The 19,069-nt window shown below is 39.7% G+C and overlaps 1 protein-coding gene across 4 annotated transcripts in view; it reads right to left on the bottom strand.

Annotated features, from left to right (window-relative positions):
• Positions 1–482: 482 nt before the first annotated feature.
• The window catches only part of MDM2 (MDM2 proto-oncogene), a 33,412-nt gene continuing 14,825 nt past the window's right edge, over positions 483–19,069 (bottom strand). For 2 of the 4 annotated variants that reach the window (XM_025401482.1, XM_025401483.1), the window contains exons 6-11: positions 17,440–17,507; positions 17,216–17,312; positions 12,018–12,178; positions 4,851–5,006; positions 4,086–4,163; positions 483–1,540 (exon numbers count right to left, since the gene is read on the bottom strand). In XM_025401482.1, the coding sequence (XP_025257267.1) occupies positions 965–1,540; positions 4,086–4,163; positions 4,851–5,006; positions 12,018–12,178; positions 17,216–17,312; positions 17,440–17,507 (1,136 nt within the window). In that variant the 3' untranslated portion in view covers positions 483–964. The remainder of the gene's footprint in view (positions 1,541–4,085; positions 4,164–4,850; positions 5,007–12,017; positions 12,179–17,215; positions 17,313–17,439; positions 17,508–19,069) is intronic. The other 2 variants (XM_025401484.1, XM_025401485.1) reach the window with 2 other exon arrangements.

Raw genomic sequence — 19,069 nt, 5'->3', positions numbered from 1 at the left:
AAAAAAAAAAAAAAAAAAAAAAAAAAAAAAAAAAAAAAAAAAAAGAGCGTCTAAAATTTAAATACTAATTATTGGCTGGACATGGTGGCTCACATGAGGTCAGGAGTTCGTGACCAGCCTGGCCAACATGGCAAAACCCTGTCTCTACTAAAAATACAAAAATTAGCTGGCCGTGGTGGTGCATGCCTGTAATCCCAGCTGCTCCAGAGGCTGAGGCAGGAGAACGGCTTGAACCCGGGAAGCAGAGACTGCAAGATCATGACACTGCACTCCAGCCTGGGTAACAGACTCATCTCAAAAAAAAAAAAAAAAAAACTAAATCTTTCACACATTTTCTCTTTACATCAAAGGTACTAAATAAGTTACATTTAGGCCGGGCACAGTGGCTCACGCCTGTAATCACAGCACTTCGGGAGGCTGAGGTGGGCAGATCATGAGGTCAGGAGATCGAGACCATCCTGGCTAACACGGCGAAACCCTGTCTCTTACAATAAAAGTACAAAAAATTAGCCGGGCGTGGTGGCGGGTGCCTGTAGTCCAAGCCACTCCGGAGGCTGAGGCAGGAGAATGGTGTGAACCTGGGAGGCGGAGCTTGCAGTGAGTCGAGATTGCGCCACTGCACTCCAGCCTGGGCGACAGAGCGAGAATCCATCTCAAAAAAAAATTAATAAGTTACATTTAAATGCCATATACATATATTTAAAAAAAAAAAAAGACACTTCTCATTTAAGACAGAATAGAAATTATTTAAAATTAGGGGTTGGGGTAAAGGATGAGCTACATATTCAACGCAAATTATAGTAAGTATTCACTATTCTGCTACCAAAGTAGGTCAGTTATACTAAAGAGAAGACATCTGTGTGGACTGAAGCATTTTCTCACTTTGATATATGTAAATAATTTTCATGTTGTCTAAATTCTTAGGGTTAGTTAGAAATATATAATTCTCTTACAGACAGGTCAACTAGGGGAAATAAGTTAGCACAATCATTTGAATTGGTTGTCTACACACTGGGCAGGGCTTATTCCTTTTCTTTAGCTTCTTTGCACATGTAAAGCAGGCCATAAGATGTCCTGTTTTGCCATGGACAATGCAACCATTTTTAGGTCGACCCTGACAAATCACACAAGGTTCAATGGCATTAAGGGGCAAACTAGATTCCACACTTTCTTCTTTGTCTTGTGTTTCTTCCCTTTCAAACTCTTTCACGTCTTCTTGGCTGCTATAAATAATGCTACTAGAAGTTGATGGCTGAGAATAGTCCTCACTTTCTTGTGATTGTGAGGCTTGTGTGATTTTATCATCATTTTCCTCAACACACGACTCTTTGGAATCATTCACTATAGTTTTTTTACAATCAGGAACATCAAAGCCCTCTTCAGCTTGTGTTGAGTTTTCCAGTTTGGCTTTCTCAGAGATTTCCCCTTTATCTTTCCCTTTATCTTCAGGAAGCCAATTCTCACGAAGGGCCCAACATCTGTTGCAATGTGATGGAAGAGGGGGATTCATTTCATTGCATGAAGTGCATTTCCAATAGTCCTTCAATGAAATAAGACAGAGTCAGTTTCTGTAACCCTTTAACTACTAGTCACAGGAATGCTAGCAACTTTGCTATGTCTAAGGTAAAATATATCATACAACTCAGTATTCAGTGTTTCATGTTTTATATAAAATAGTCACCGTGAACAGCATGAGGACTACAGCTAGTTATATATTGGTATACTGGAAATTTACTAAAAGAGTAGATTTTAGGTATTTTTACCACACACACAAGAAAGGTTAACTATTCAAGATAATGGATTACATTAATTTGCTTGACTGTAGTGATCATTTCACTATTTACAAGTGTGTCAAACATCATGTTATATGTCTCAATTATACACAAAACAGATTTTTAAAAGGTCAATATGTAACAGTCTCTCCTAAAGTAGAGTAAGTACACCCATTTTTTTCACTCATACCATCCTGAAAACTTCTAAACTAAAAATGTATTAACTGTGATGTGATATTAATCATGTACCTATAAAGTTCTCTGTTTCAGGACACAAATGCAGTTGCTTCCTTTAGTTGAAGCAAGTCTATGGGATCTTTTACTCTGTCATGCAGCCTATATCCACGCCCACCCTAGACGCTATTCCAAAAGTCCATCCAACCAATCTAGATGAAACCTGCCTCCTAGAGAAAGACTTCCCAATCCACCAGTGACTAGAAGTACCTTAGAAGTGCTCTAAAACCATGGCTTAACTGACTATTCCCTAACCCTATCCACAAGAGAAATGCTAAAACATTTTTCACAGCAAGCATTGCCGCTAAAACCTATCATCCTTGGTCAATAACCATAATATATGCCCTTTACTTGTCTATCCTTTCCTGTGTTCTCATCTCTGTAACTGCTCAATGCTTCTTCCTTTTCCCAACGTTTCATCCCGCAAACCTTTCCACCGTGCGATTTGGACAACAAACTCTCCCACATCCCCAGCCTTTTTACATAACCTATCTTTTTGCCTTAGCTGAAGCATGGTTCTTGCCTGAGGACATTTAACAAGTGAAAACTGGTAAGAGGTCTTTCCATAACCATTTTGAGATTGCTTCACAAATGACCTTAAAACAGAGGCAATAAAAATAGATTATTCATTCTTCTTTTTTCAAGTTATACAAGGGGGTTTTTCACAGGTCATAAAACCAAAGAAAAAGGTCTTGCAATATGGAGTAAAAGTACATCAAAAAGTCCAATAAATTGCAAGATCAATATCTAAAATAATTTGAGTCTTTGAGTCTTAAAATAAATTTAAAAAATTAAAAGTATCTAAAATATTTTACTCAACATCAAATGATTCAACTAGTTATTTAAATTATTTTCTAATACACTAAAAACTTTGGAAACTCTTGAATTTTCATCCTTTTTTGCATTTGAATACTTAGTAACTGTTTATAACTCAGAAAAAAATGGATTTCCTATTTAAATATAATGAAGGCAATATTAAGAACAAAAACTAATATTAAGAACAAAAACTAAAACTATAGTTTTTAAAACACCTATAATACCTCAGGAAGTCAGTGAAGTATGCATGAGATGTAAACATTTAAGCCTTAATTTCTTTAATGGCAAATCCTACCACATTTTATAATACAAATCAATAATAAAAATGTTTACATTTGACTGGGTGTGATGGCTCACACCTGTAATCCTGGCACTTTGGGAGACTGAGGCAGGTGGATCACTTGAGCCCAGGAGTTCGAGACCAACCTGGGCAACACGGTGACATCTCCACAAAAAATACAAAAATTAGCTGGGTGTGATGGCATGCAACTGTAGTCTCAAGCTACTCAGGAGGCTGAGGTGGGAAGATCACCTGAGCCTGGGAGGTGGGGGCTGCAGTGAGCCATGATCGCGTCACTGCACTCCAGCCGGGATGACAGGGTGGGACCCTATCTCAATTGAAAAAAAAAAAAAAAGTTTACATTTGACAAGGTTGGCAAAATGTTGGTAATAGTTAAAGCTGGGTGATGAGTATACTGGAGATACGTTGAAATTTTCCAAAATAACATCAAAAAGTGCAAATTCAGCTGGGCACAGTGGCTCATGCCTGTAATCCCAGCACTTTGGGAGGCCAAGGTGGGCAGATCACTTGAGGTCAGGAGTTCATGACCAGCCTGGCCAACATGGTGAAACCCCATCTCTACTAAAAACAAAAAAATTAATGGGGTATGGTAGTGCACGCCTGTAATCCCAGCTACTCGGGAGACTGAGGCATGAGAATCGCTTGAACCTGGGAGGTGAAGGCTGCAGTGCACTGAGATTGCACCACTGCACTCCAGCCTGGGAGAAGGGTAAGACCTTGTTTTTTTTAAAAAAAAAAAAAAAAAAAAAAAAAAACAAGTTCAATTCCAGCACCTAAAAATAAAAATTATAGCTACATGTCTCATCACAACAAATAAAAGAAAAATGCTTTATTCAGACTTTACAAAAACATTTTAACTTTATAAAAATCAGCTCATTTCAGAAAGTAGGCTAGACATATTTTCCTAATCTTGACCTTAATGAAATTTTTTTTATTTCTTAAAAAAGTAGATATATACTTACAGCTAAGGAAATTTCAGGATCTTCTTCAAATGAATCTGTATCACTCTCCCCTGCCTGATACACAGTAACTCGATATACCTAATAAAACACATTCGTTAGCATCAATTCATCACCCTTTTTCCTTCAATCAGAAGGCTTCCTAGTAATAAGTCCTAAACAAGCATCATGTACTACAATATATGAGAAAGTCTTAGACAATTTCAAATAGAGTGAGTGAGTGTAAAGGGGGAAAAAATGCAGGAGAGAGAAATCCTTACCTACAATGGTAAAAGTCAATACAAAGGATGTTTCGGATGAATAAAACAAAACATTCAGCCAAGTGGTTTTACTTTATAAATAAATAATATAGAGATATTAAATAATAGGGAAATAGCTAGAAATGTTAAAGGCAGTCACTTCTGGGAGACAGATCTCTGAGGGTACTATTTGACTTAAACTGTATGCATGTTTTACTTTTATAACAAGTAAGTTAATATTAAAACAGTAATTGAATTATATTTTTTAAAAGTGAACAGACCATTATAATAAGCATGTTCATTGAGGTCTATTGATTTCTTGGCATTAGTAGTAATATAATAATATAAATCAGATGATAAAGAACTATGAAATCCTCAAGTCCACAAACCAATGTGTTAGTCTGAACAAATCAAGAGGTAAAGATTTCAAGTGAAATCTGAATTTATTATTATTCCAATCTCAAAGTCAATGAACATGGAAAATATTTAATAATTTTCCAATATAATTAGAGGGGAAAAAAAATACTACCTCATCATCTTCATCTGAGAGTTCTTGTGCTTCTTCACTAAGGCTATAATCTTCTGAGTCGAGAGATTCAACTTCAAATTCTACACTAAACTGATCTGAAACTGAATCCTGATCCAACCAATCACCTGAATGTTCACTTACACCAGCATCAAGATCCTAAAACAAGAAAAAAATATATAACTTAATAAACATCAGCTCTTGACCTCTGTAACAGTTTCCTAACTCATCCCTGTGCCTCTGCTGCTGCTAGTGGGGTGTAACACTTGGGGGATGGGCCTGCTACTCCGATCCGGGACGTCCCGAGGGAAATCGGTGGTGGGAGGACTGGGCCCCCCCCACAGTCATCCTGGAGCTGGTTGCCACGCACATTTCCTCCTCAGATCCATCCTGCACACTTAAACTAGATTAAGATTTCAAGGTTATTACTATGTTATTTTCCCTGTTCAAAACCCCACTGCATAAAGGAAAAATGCCAAAGTCTCTTGGCATTGAAAGTACATACAGTGTGACTGTATTAACATCTTTGTCTGTCTTCAACTAGACACCCTTTCTCCCTTACTAAATATGGACAATCCTGCCAGATCTAGATTGCTTCCTCAACTAATCTTGGCATTTCAACTTCCACACTTTCCCCCACTAACTAGAATATTTTCAGTTTCAAAATCCTATTCATCCTTCTTTGACTAAGCCTTTGTCAATACCATAACTGAAAAGGCTCTTCCACCTTTAATTATCCTTACTATTTGTATAATAATGAATTATATAGTCTCACAAATAAATTATGGAAAACATAACTTTGCAGGCATGATTCTCATCTGAAATATATCCACTTTGGGCTAAGACCTGTCTTTACTCAACTTTATATGTCCAAATTGGTAGAATACAAGTAACAAGACACAACACTTATAATACTTATGGGTTTTTTTTCTTAGAAAAATGTCTCGAGTCATAGATACTTACGTTTTTTAATAAACTTTGAGATTTTCTTTTAAAGAGCCTTTAGAAAATTAAAAAAGAAAATCTGTAGCTGCTCACCTGATTCCTCATTTCAAGACTTCAATAAATTGTGTACGAACCTAATAAGACCTTCAGGCCAATAACATTTGCTGTTAGTGGCTAAGGGTAGGAGCATATATTAAGCAGAAGGCTACAAGTGGAAAAAGTCTAGCAGTCAGGATATGACTTATTTTACACTTGCCACTAAGTAGCTAATTTAACCTTAGACACATCACTTAACTTATTTTATCTATTTATTTATTTTGAGACAGAATCTTGCTCTGTTGCCCAGACTGGAGTGCAGTGGCCTGATCTCGGCTCACTGCAACCTCCACCTCCCAAGTTCAAGCGATTCTCCTGCCTCAGTCTACCAAGTAGCTGGGACTACAGGCGTGTGTCACCATGCCTGGCTAATTCTTGTATTTTTAGTAGAGGTGGGGCTTCACCATGTTGGTCAGGCTGGTCTTGAATTCCTGACCTCAAGCAATTCAACCGCTTCGGCCTCCCAAAGTGTTAGGATTACAGGTGTGAGCCACCGTGCCTGGCCCTTTCTTTTGCTCTATCGCCCAAGCTGAAATGCAGTGGCATGATCTCGGCTCATTGCAACCTCCGCCTCCCAGGTTCAAGCTATTCTCCTGCCTCAGCCTCCCAAGTAGCTGGGATTACAGGCATCCACTACCACAACTGGCTAATTTTTGTATTTTTAGTAGAGATGGGGTTTCACCATGTTGGCTGGGCTGCTCGAACTCCTGACCTCTAAGTGATCCAACACCTTGGCCTCCCAAAGTGCTGGGATTACACCCGTGAGCCACTGCGCCCAGCCCGTATCATTTAACTTCTAAAGGCTGTAGCTACTTCATCTAGAAAAGGAGCTTAGATTAAATGATATCCATATCTGCATCAGTTCTAAAAACGGAAACAAAGTATATTATTTTTAGGCCTCTGATGTCAAAAGACTTTTTTAAAAGAGTAGTGTTAAGAAAGAGAGTAAAAGCAACATTCATCAAGTTGCAGCTCTAATTCCTAACAGGGGCTCTACTACCAATCAGATTAGAATCACAAGTCAAGTTAGGACACAATTAACACTCTAACAAAGCAACCCCACAAACCAAATACTTCAACTAACTAAAGTGCACTAATTTTAGAATAAGGGGGTAAATCACAAGAAACATTAAGTCTCAGAAAACATACTGTATGGTAGGAGGTGTGCAAACTGTGGCCCATCACCCATCTACTTTTATAAATAAAGTTTTATTGAACACAGCCATGCCTATTTGTTGACTTGTTGTCTATGGTTGCTCCTGCATTACAAGAGTGGAGCTGAGTAGCTGTGACAGAAACCACGGCCCTGCAGAGCCCAAATAATTAACTATCTGGCTCTTTACAGAAAGTTTGCCAATTCCTGTCCTAGGATACTATTAAAAAAATGCAATATTGGGAGTGGTTTTTAAAAGTTTTGGCTAATGTTCATAAAAGAATGCCCCAGAAACTATTAAATTCTCTCTCTATATATATTTTAAATATTATATATAAAAATATATATTTAAAATGTTTTTATATAATTATATATTTTATATAATTATATAAATAGAAATTTATATGTAAATTTAACATATAAATATGTATTATTTAAAAATATATATATATATTTTTTTTTTTTGGAGACAGAGTCTCGCTCTGTTGCCCAGGCTGGAGTGCACTGGCATGATCTCGGCTCACTGCAATCTCCGCCTCCCGGTTCACACCATTCTCCCACCTCAGCCTCCCCAGTAGCTGGGACTACAGGTGCCCGCCACCACGCTCGGCTAATTTTTTGTATTTTTAGTAGAGACAGGGTTTCACTGTGTTAGTCAGGATGGTCTCGATCTCCTGACCTTGTGATCCGCCTGTCTCAGCCTCCCAAGGTGCTGGGATTACAGGTGCGAGCCACCACACCAGGCCTAAATACTATATATTTTAAAAGCATCAGGCTGCGGGTGGTGGCTCATGCCTGTAATACCAATACTCTGGGAGCCAAAGCAGGAGAATCACATAAGCCCAGTGGTTTGAGACCAGCCTGGGCAACAGGCCGAGACCTCATCTCTGAAAAAAAAGAGTAAAAAAAATTAGTCAGGTGTGGTGCTACACACCTGTAGTCCCAGCTAACTCTCAAGGCTGAGGAGGAAGGATCGCTTGAACCCAGGAGGTTGAGGTTGCAGTAAGCCATGATCATGCCGCTGTACTCCAGCCTGGGCAATGGAGTGAGAGACTATCTCAAAAATTTTTTAAAAAAAAGTTTTTAAAGCATCATATAGGCTTGCTCTGCAAAGATCTTAGATTTTTGCAGTCAGAAATACCTAGAATTGTTTGAATTCCAATTGCGACAGTTGTAGGAACCTTAAACAAGTTATTTAAAACCCCAGTCTTAGCTAAAAATGGAATCTAAGGCTGCAAAAATGACAGAAGATCATAATATAAACTGTGTGGTGTACAGTCTAGAACACAGTCTTAGTTTCCCACAATTTACTAAACCCCAAAGAAAAGATGGGAGAGGAATGCACTTTCCTTTAACTCCCTTCACAAACTGGTGAATGATGACACCCAGTGATGACTATAACATTCTCAAATGAGGGAAATTAAAATGCAGAAGAGAAAAAAAACGGGCCCTACCAAAAGCTTTCACAACTAGGGACTTAACCTGAAAAACGAGATTTTGTTGTTGTTGTTGTTTAAGATGGAGTTTCGCTCTTGTTGCCCTTGCAATGGTGTGATCTCAGCTCACTGCAACCTCCACTTCCTGGGTTCAAGCGATTCTCCTGTCTCAGTCTCCCGAGCAGCTAGGATTACAGGTGCCCGCCACTACACCCAGCTAATTTTTGGTATTTTTGGTAGAGATGGGGCTTCACCATGTTGGCCAGGCTGATCTTGAACTCCTGACCTCAGGTGATCCACCTGCCTGGACCTCCCAAAGTGCTGGGATTACAAGTATGAGCCACTGTGAGATTTTTTAATAGATAGGGTTTTTTAAGAGAATGCAGGACAGGACTAACAAAAAGAAAAAAAGAAATACCCCTCTACTGCACACTTTGATAATGTGGTGGGAGTTATTAAGAAATTATTTTAGGCAAATAGAAAGTGAAAGTGGTCCTTGGAAGGTTTTTCGTAGCTCCAGAAACATTTCTTGTCTAGCATAAAACCCTGGCTCTTAAAGGCCGGCAACCTTTAAGATGCAAATGCAAGAGGGTCCACCCAACATGGCAATTCCCACTGTCGTCTTCTTGCCCTTGCCCCAACAGGTACCTAACAGCATGGCCGCCCCCACATAACCCCACGTGTGTAAAATGTCATGGCACGCTGCATTTGCAGTATTAAAGGACTAGAGTGGGAGGGCTAGTTTTCTCGAGGGCTAAATGACATGCCTGGTTAAACCAACCCTCTGAGCCCTATGCAAATAAGACACCACTCCCTCCAGCCATCACATAAAACCAGCTAGTATGTGAGGTCTCCTCTTTCAGTTTTAGAGCACCCTCACCCCGGCTCTGTAAGGGGGAGTTTCTTCCTTCTGCCTTCTCCCTTCTTGCCTATTAAACTCTCTGCTCCTTAAAACCACTCCACGTGTGTCCATGTCGTTTTACCTAACTCAACTCAAAACAAAAAATCTGATGCTCCTCTACTCCTCAAAGCCGTATCAGTAACAAGGCAGTGTCCCAGGTACAAAGCAAGAACAAGGACTCCATTCAGCTAGAATTCTGATATAACTTTAACAAAAACTATACATTTAATGGGGGTCCGGGTGTTGTGGCTCAACGTCTGTAATCCCAACACCTTGGGAGGCCAAGGCAGGCACATCACTTGAGGTCAGGAGTTCAAAACCAGCCTGGCCAACATAGTGAAACCCTGTCTCTACTAAAAATACAAAAATTAGCTGGGTGTGGTGGTGGAAGCCTGTAATCCCAGCTACTCAGGAGGCTGAGACATGAGAATTGCTTGAACCGGGAGGCGGAGGTTGCAGTGAGCCAAGATTGCACCACTGCACTCCAGCCTGGGCAATAGAGAGACTCAATTTCAATAAATAAATAAATAAATAGGATATGATAATCCTCTTTTTAACCAAACTTGTAGGTTGTGTACTCATCAAGTTTTAACTGGATTCAATTTTATCACACATATTTCCTCTCAAGCACCTCTGTTTTTTCACTGGATTTATTAAATTTTTTCATTTGTCATTAATGATCTATCTCCCCATGAAGACAAGAATCATATCTACCTTGACTACTACTGTATCTGCAGTGCCATCTCAACTGTATGGAATCTGGTATAAACTTAAATTATCTACGAATGAAGAACCTGCTCTCAGACCGAGCAAGAGCTCATTATGCCATCTAGTGGTCTACATGAGTAACAGCTCCATTAAGTACAGTAATTCTAGAGGGCAGGTATGTGTTCAAACAATCACTACTTTGGAAGAGAAAAATAAAAAGATAATACAGGAATTAACAAGAACAGGTAAAAGACTAGGATTACTACCATAATTGGTTCCATCTCCTACATCTTCTAGAGAACTATACAAGGATTACAAGGATTACTAATATCCAGAATAATGACCATCAACACTGCCATATTACCAAAAACTATATCCAATCCTTTGGTTTCCCTGGGCCACATTGGAAGAATTGTCTTGGGCTACACGTAAAATACACTAACAATAGCTGATGAGCAGGGAAAAAATTGTAAAAAAAATAAAAATAAAAAATCTCATAATATTTTAAGAAAGTTTATGAATTTGTGTTAGGCCACATTCAAAGCCATCTTGGCATATGGCCCACAGGGCATGGGTTGGACAAGCTTGTTTAAAGACATACAAAACAAAATATTCCACTTGTCAAGCATTCTTGTTAACAAAAAAAGATTTTACCAAACGTCTTTCAGTAACATCTCTTAAGAAATGCTGCTCGCTGGCCGGGCGCGGTGGCTCACGCCTGTAATCCCAACACTTTGGGAGGCCGAGGCGGGCGGATCACAAGGTCAGGAGATCGAGACCACGGTGAAACCCTGTCTCTACTAAAAATACAAAAAATTAGCCGGGCGCGGTTGTGGGCGCCTGTAGTCCCAGCTACTCGGGAGGCTGAGGCAGGAGAATGGCGTGAACCCGGGAGGCGGAGCTTGCAGTGAGCCGAGATCACGCCACTGCACTCCAGCCTGGGCGACAGAGCGAAACTCTGTCTCAAAAAAAAAAAAAAAAAAAAAAAAAAAGAAATGCTGCTCGCTATTATTTTGGAAGTCTGTATTAATAATTAAAAAGTACTGATACTCTCCCGTCATCCATGCAATAAAAAATCTGCATTTTTCTTTTTTTTTTTTTTTTTTTTTTGAGACTGAGTTTTTCTGTCACCCAGGTTGGAGTGCAGTGGCACAATCTCGACTCACTGCAACCTCCACCTCCTGAGTTCAAGTGATCCTCCTGCCTCAGCCTCTCGAGTAGCTGGGACTGCAAGCGTGTGCCACCATGCCTGGCTAATTTTTGTATTTTCAGTACAGACATGGTTTCATCTTGTTGGCCAGCTTGGTCTTGAACTCCTAACCTCAGGTGATCCACCCGCCTCAGTCTTCCAAAGTACTGCGATTACAGGCATGAGCCACCACACCCAGCCCAGTATAAACCTGTATTTTACAGCATAAGTAAATAGAACTTACCTGATGTCTAGACCTATCTGGCAAATGTTAAGTTCAGACTATGTTGACTTTTTTGCTGATGGCTGTAATAAAAGATATTTTTACTCTAAATAGTCAAATTTGCCTTAAAATGCTAAAATATTTAACTGAACCAAATTTTGGGTTTTGTTCCTTTATTTCAAAATTCTCAAACAACTCTATGCTCCAATTTATTTGAATGTACTATTGGTGCAGTGGTCCACAAATATTCTCCAATACATACAGTGACACCGATAATTACTAATACTACTACTAATTTTACCAATACTAGTGTTACTCCACTATTTTCCACATTTCTCACAATACCTTGGGTTGAAGGCAGAGATCAATACAGTAGTTTTATTTTAAAGTAAAATTTAGCACCGTGTTTTGCATCAATCTCGTAAGACACATGTACATTCGATCAGTATGCTTATTAGGACTGCCAGGACTAGAGTATAACAGTAAGAGTCTTGCCTTACTTAAAAATGAGAATATTACCGGATTCGACGGCGTCCCTGTAGATTCACTGCTACTGCTTCTTTCACAACATATCTCCCTTATTACACACAGAGCCAGGCTTTCATCAAAGGAAAGGGAAATACTATCAGATTTGTGGCGTTTTCTTTGTCGTTCACCAGATAATTCATCTGAATTTTCTTCTGGATATGTAAGGGAAAAAAAATAAATTGCTGTACTGTGATTTAGAAAATTGAGCTGTTTTGAGTACCTATCTGTACAGAAACTTAGTTCCAATAAAATTAGCTTCAAAAGTTAACACTGTTTTATTGAATCTGTCCAACTAAGAGTTACAACAGAACACTAGCTGTATATGTGTATTTGTTTGTTTATTTATTTATTTTCTGAGACAGGGTCTTGCTCTGTCGCCCAGGCTGGAGTACAGAGGTGCAATCTCAGCTCACTGCAACCTCTGTCTCATGGACTTCAGCGATCCTCCCACCTTAACCTCAGCCTTCCAAGTAGCTGGTACCATAGGAACGCACCACCACAGCTCACTAATTTTTCTATATTTTGTATAGACAGGGTTTCACTATGTTGCCTAGGCTGAGAATACTATTTTTTTAAAAGGTTTCTATTCTTCTTTCAGAACTCTATCTCCATACATCACAGTTTAATCCATCTAATAAAGTTTTTATTAACCAAACAATCTAGGAATTTTATTTTCTGCCAAAACCAAACTTTAAAATATAAGAGCTCTTTTTTTTTTTCTGAAAAGAGCCAAAGTGGTTAATTTACTTATAAGGTATTCTTAATGTTTCAATTTCTTCAGTACCCTACATTTTTTCTTTTGAGACAGAGTCACACTCCACCATCCAGGCTGGAGTGCAGTGGTACATTCTCGGCTCACTGCAGCCTCTGCCTCCCAGGTTCAAGTGATTCTTGTGACTTCAGCCTCCAAGTAGCTGGAATTACAGGCGCGTACCACCATGCCTGGATAATTTTTGTGTTTTTGGTAGAGATCGTTTCACCATGTTGGCCACACTGGTCTCAAACTCCTGGCCTCAAGTGATCCCAGTGCCTCAGCCTCCCAAAGTGCTGGGATTACAGGCCTAAGCCACTAAACCTGGCTCTTCAGTATCCTGTATTTTAAACAGAAATCAAAACCAGTAAAAATTTTCCATTTTATTTTAAATAATACATTATCTCTGAATGGGTCAGAATGTTAGACAAATCTGTTAGACATGAGAATCCTACCTTACACTAGACATAAAAATGAATTCCAGGTGGATTAAAGATCTAAATATAAAGAACAAAACCATGAAAGTACCTATAACAAAATATTCTTATAACGCTGGGGTGGAAAAGTATTTCATAATACTGCAAAGCCCTCAAAAAAAAGACTATCAAGATTAGATCACGTCAAGGTTTACATGGCAAAATAACATACCAAACAAAAATTAAAAGGCCAAGGTCAAATTCAAAGATAATATCTGCAACATATATAATAAAAAAATACCCATATCATACATATTATACAAAGTCCTACCATATCAAGATAGACTGGATTTTTTTTTTAAGGAAACAGGAAAAAGCAGGTCACAGAAGAAATACACATGACTAATAAACATATGAAAAATCTTGAGTCATATACTTGAGTAATGGAAAAAAGAAATCTCCTACCTCCTAGGGATCAAAGAAATGCAAAGGGAAATGATCTCATTTTTCACTGATGACAATGACAAAAATTAAAATGAGACAATATCAATGATTTGAGAAAGGATTTACTTATTTATTTATTTATTTGAGACAAAGTCTCACTCTTGTCCCTCAGGCTGGAGTATAATGGCGCAATCTTGGCTCACTGCAACCTCTTCCTCCCAGGTTCAAGAGATTCTCCTGCCTCAGCCTCCTGAGTAGCTGGGATTACAGGTGCTTGCCACCACGCCTGGCTAATTTTTGTATTTTTAGTAGAGATAGGGTTTCACCATGTTGGCCAGGCTGGTCTCGAACTCCTGACCTCAGGTAATCTGCCCACCTCAGCCTCCCAAAGTGCAGGGATTACAGGCGTGAGCCACCGCGCCCAGCCAAGAAAGGACTTTTTTTTTTTTTTTTTGAGACGGAGTCTCGCTGTGTCTCCCAGGCTGGAGTGCAGTGGCCTGATCTCGGCTCACTGCAAGCTCCGCCTCCCGGGTTCACGCCATTCTCCCGCCTCAGCCTTCCAAGTAGCTGGGACTACAGGCGCCCGCCACCACGCCCGGCTAGTTTTTTGTATTTTTAGTAGAGACGGGGTTTCACCATGTTAGCCAGGATAGTCTCGATCTCCTGACCCCGTGATCCACCCGCCTCGGCCTCCCAAAGTGCTGGGATTACAGGCTTGAGCCACCGCGCCCGGCCTAAGAAAGGACATTTTTATACAGTTAGTAAGAATATTAAATCGTCCAACATTTTGCAGGCAATTTCTCTATCCTAGAGAAATATATTCTATCCTAGAAATATATTCTCTATCCTAGAGAAATATCTCCATAATAATTTAAGGATATATGTGCAAAGGTGTTCACTGCAGCCTTATACGTAAGTATTTAATAGGCTTATGGTATTAAGTGAAATAAAATCCACATCCCTGAAACAGGTACAACTCTCACACCTTTGCTCATTTCATTTCCCTCTCTTGGCCTATCTAACCAAAAGTCATCTCCTCTTCCTCTCAATTCCCAAAATACTCTTACATCCCACTAAGAATTTTTATGTTTTATCTCCACAACTAGATCACAAGTTCTTCACATGAGCTCTTAATCCTGTTTGTATTCTCTATCTTAAAAAAGGTGATCTTGGCCGGGCGCGGTGGCTCAAGCCTGTAATCCCAGCACTTTGGGAGGCCGAGACGGGCGGATCACGAGGTCAGGAGATCGAGACCATCCTGGCTAACACGGTGAAACCCCGTCTCTATTAAGAAATACAAAAAACTAGCCGGGCGAGGTGGCGGGCGCCTGTAGTCCCAGCTACTCGGGAGGCTGAGGCCGGAGAATGGCGTGAACCCGGGAGGCGGAGCTTGCAGTGAGCTGAGATCCGGCCACTGCACTCCAGCCTGGGCGACAGAGCGAGACTCCGTCTCAAAAAAAAAAAAAGAAAAAGTGATCTTGGCCGGGCTGCAATTATAAATAATGCTGTAATTAATATCTCTACATATAAATCTTTGAATTTTTAACTACATCCTTAAGATAGATTCCTAGAAACGGAGTTACTAGGATAATGTTAAGAACTCTAAGACTTTTTTTTTTTTTGAGATAAGAGTCTCATTCTGTAACCCAGGCTGGAGTGCAATGGCATGATTTGGTTCACTGCAACCTCCACCCCCTAGGTTCAAGTGATTCTCCTGCCTCAGCCTCTCGAGTAGCTGGGATTACAGGCGCCTGCCACCACACCCGGCTAATTTTTGTATTTTTAATAGAGACGGAGTTTCACCATGCTTGCCAGGTTGGTCTCGAACTCCTAACCTCAAGAGATCCACCCGCCTCAGCCTTCCAAAGTGCTGGGATTACAGGTGTGAGCCACTGCAGCACCAGGCCATTTAAGCTTTTTTATAATCTGAAAAATTTAATCAATTTTTGCCAACTTATACCAACTTGTAGAACAACAGTTTATCAGTGCTGATACACAAGTTGTAAGGATGAGTAAAAAATTTATTTTTGCTAATTTGATAGACCAAAAGGACACCCTTTAGGCATTTTTTAGTATCTGTAAAGCTAAAATCACCAAAATTCACCCTTTCCCCCTATTTATTAGTCATTTGTATTTACTGTGGGAAATTTCTGTGAACTGTCTGCCCTTTTTGCTATTTGAAGTTTCAATGTTTTCCTTATTGATTTGGGGAGACTTTTACATAATACAGATATTAACAGTCAAATTTAAAGTGACTATCTTTCAAATATGTTGCATTCTATTTTTCATTTATCTTTTAAACTCATTTGAAATTCATTTTGGCATAAGGTACAGATGTAACTTCACCTTTTTCCCAAGTAACTACCATTTGTTCTAGTTCCACCTCTGCCTAGACACCTCTGCCCTTCCTGTCTTCTGCCCGCATGTACAAGATTCTGGTCTGGGTTCATTTACTCTGTTTCACTGATCTGACATTCTCTTTCATCTGAATCATACAGTCTTAGTTACTGTGACTTCCTCAGGCTACAGTCTTCTCCTCTACTAACTGTTCTCAACTATTTTCTCTGTCTTTTTTTTCTTTTCTTGAGACAAAGAGTCTTGCTCTGTCGCCCAGGCTGGAGTGCAGTAGTGTGATCTCAGCTCACTGCAAGCTCTGCCTCCCCAGTTCATGCCATTCTCCTGCCTCAGCCTCCCGAGTAGCTGGGACTACAGGCACCCAACACCACGCCTGGCTAATTTTTTGTATTTTTAGTAGACACGGGGTTTCACCGTGTTAGCCGGGATGGTCTCGATCTCCTGACCTTGTGATCTGCCTGTCTTGGCCTCCCAAAGTGCTGGGATTACAGGTGTGAGCCACCGCACCTAGCCCTTATCTCTTCATTTCTAAAATGCTATTTACTTTCTGTTTTAAAACTCATAGGTATGTACTATCATTTATTAAAAACAACAATTTAAAATTTTAACTGTTAAGGTGACTAAGAATAAAGGCGAAAATGGAGTTTATATGCCTGCCTCCTATTATCCTTTTTTTAGACGAAGTCTTGCTCAGTTACCCAGGCTGGAGTGCAGTGGCGCAATTTTGGTTCACTGAAACTTCCACCTCCCGGGTTGAAGCAATTCTCCTTCCTCAACCTCCTGAGTAGCTCGATTACAAGTGTGCGACACCAGGCCCAGCTACTTTTTGTTTGTTTGTTTGTTTTTAGTACAGAAGGGGTTTCACCATGTTGGTCAGTCTGGTCTTGAACTCGTTACCTCGTGATCCGCCGGCCTCAGCCTCCCAAAGTGCTGGGATTACAGGCATGAGCCATCACACCCAGCCACCTCCTATTAGCTTAACAGAGAGTTGGCTAACTATAAACTCCAGGTGGGGCACAGTAAACTATGCCTGCTGTAGTCAGCCAAAAAAATATTGCTAAATAAGCAATTTGTAAATCTAATAAAATCAAGGATGAAAAAACTCAGAGGTTAATTCATCTCAACCAAAAAAAGGGAACAATTTAATTAAGTCTAAAAGCACTAATTTCATGAAAGAAAGAACATCAAAAAGCTGTGTGAATGTGTCAAATACTCATATATACCTGTCTCACTAATCGCTCTCCTTCTAGATGAGGTAGATGGTCTAGAAACCAAATGTGAAGACGAAGGTTTCTCTTCCTGAAGCTCTTGCACAAGGTCCTAAGCATTACAGGAAAAAAATAAAATACAACAAACTTAACATAACCAGTAAGCTAATTTGTTGTAAATAACCTTTCCAACTGGCAAATAATATTACATTAGAATGAGAAATTTACTTAAAGATTACCTTTTGATCACTCCCACCTTCAAGGTGACACCTGTTCTCACTCACAGATGTACCTGAGTCTGATGATTCTGAGAGAAAAGAAAAAGAATCAGAAACTTGGTGGGTGGGGGGAGGGCGGCTATTCAGTAGATATGTGATCAGTCTAACACAAACCCTTATGCAATTTAACCTTTCAATAAACATTAAACATGTATTTTCCAGGTGGCACCCTCATACTAAATGTTGCAGATGTAAGTAAAATAATTCAACTTTAATGTAGAAGAGCAAAGTATAATCAAGACATTAAAAGATTGTAAGATAAATTAGCAGAGAGACAGGACAGTCATTATTTGGTAGGGACAGGGAGTGTCTGAGGAGCAAAAAATCAGGAAATATTTTGTAGGACAATGTGAAAATAGGGCTAGGAAAAGCCATTCCAGAACAAGAAAACGCCATGTGAAAAAGTATCCAAAAGCAAACTAACAGTTCCTGTTGCAGGACACCACAAGCAGTTCATTATTACTGGAATGTAGGCAGGTTCAGATTGTAAAGGATCCTGTGCATCTAGCCAAAGCAGGACTCAGGCTGTCATTCCCTTATCACTGCATTCTTCCCAGCAGATACTTCAGAATCTTCCCTAATGTGATGTTGCAGCCACTCACCATTAAAAAGGATTTAATCCAAGAAAGAAAACTGATTTCTAGCTCACAGAAAATATTACATCCAGAGAGCAATAATGAACTCCTAAATGGTAATTTTAAGCAGAGTGACAAATCACTCTGGCAAAATACAAGAAAAATAGGGCAGAGGCAGGAAAACCAGTATTAGACAATTGCAATACAAACTAAAAACGATTAAAGCCTAAACTAAGGCATGGAAGACAAATTCCAGAGAAATTAAATAGGTAAAAACCAACAAGACCTGGTATTTAATAATAGAAGGCAAAGAAGAAAGGAGTTAAGATGATTCCAAGACTCTGCCTTGGGTGAATAAATGAGTGGCACCATTCACGAAAAGAGAAACTTTAGAAAGATAAACAGATTGGATGGGAAGATAAACTGAGTTATTCAGACACATAGGTTTCATTTGTAGTGGGATATACAGACTTGGAGCTCAAAAGTCAAAGTTTCAGATTTGGGATATACAGACAATCATCATCAAATACTCTTTACTACCCTCTTGGAAACATTTTCATCTTAACAGTGAACTTATGCCTGGACATTAACATTTTGAAATTATGCATTATCATATGTTAATTTTCTCTTTATACTACGGGTAAGGTACTACACTAATTTTCTTAAGTTGTACATAATAGGTTATATTGTCCAGGAATTTTGGATTAGTATAAACAGATGCTACAAAAAAAGATGTAATAAAAAGGAAGCCAGGCCGGGCGCGGTGGCTCAAGCCTGTAATCCCAGCACTTTGGGAGGCCGAGGCGGGTGGATCACGAGGTCAGGAGATCGAGACCATCCTGGCTAACATGGTGAAACCCTGTCTCTACTAAAAATAGAAAAAAAAAAAACTAGCCGGGCGAGGTGGCAGGCGCCTGTAGTCCCAGCTACTCGGAGGCTGAGGCAGGAGAATGGCGTGAACCTGGGAGGTGGAGCTTGCAGTGAGCCGAGATCGCGCCACTGCACTCCAGCCTGGG

Source organism: Theropithecus gelada, chromosome 11 (assembly GCF_003255815.1).
Source record: "Theropithecus gelada isolate Dixy chromosome 11, Tgel_1.0, whole genome shotgun sequence".
Lineage (NCBI taxonomy): Eukaryota > Metazoa > Chordata > Mammalia > Primates > Cercopithecidae > Theropithecus > Theropithecus gelada.
This window is presented reverse-complemented; position numbering and strand designations above follow the sequence as displayed.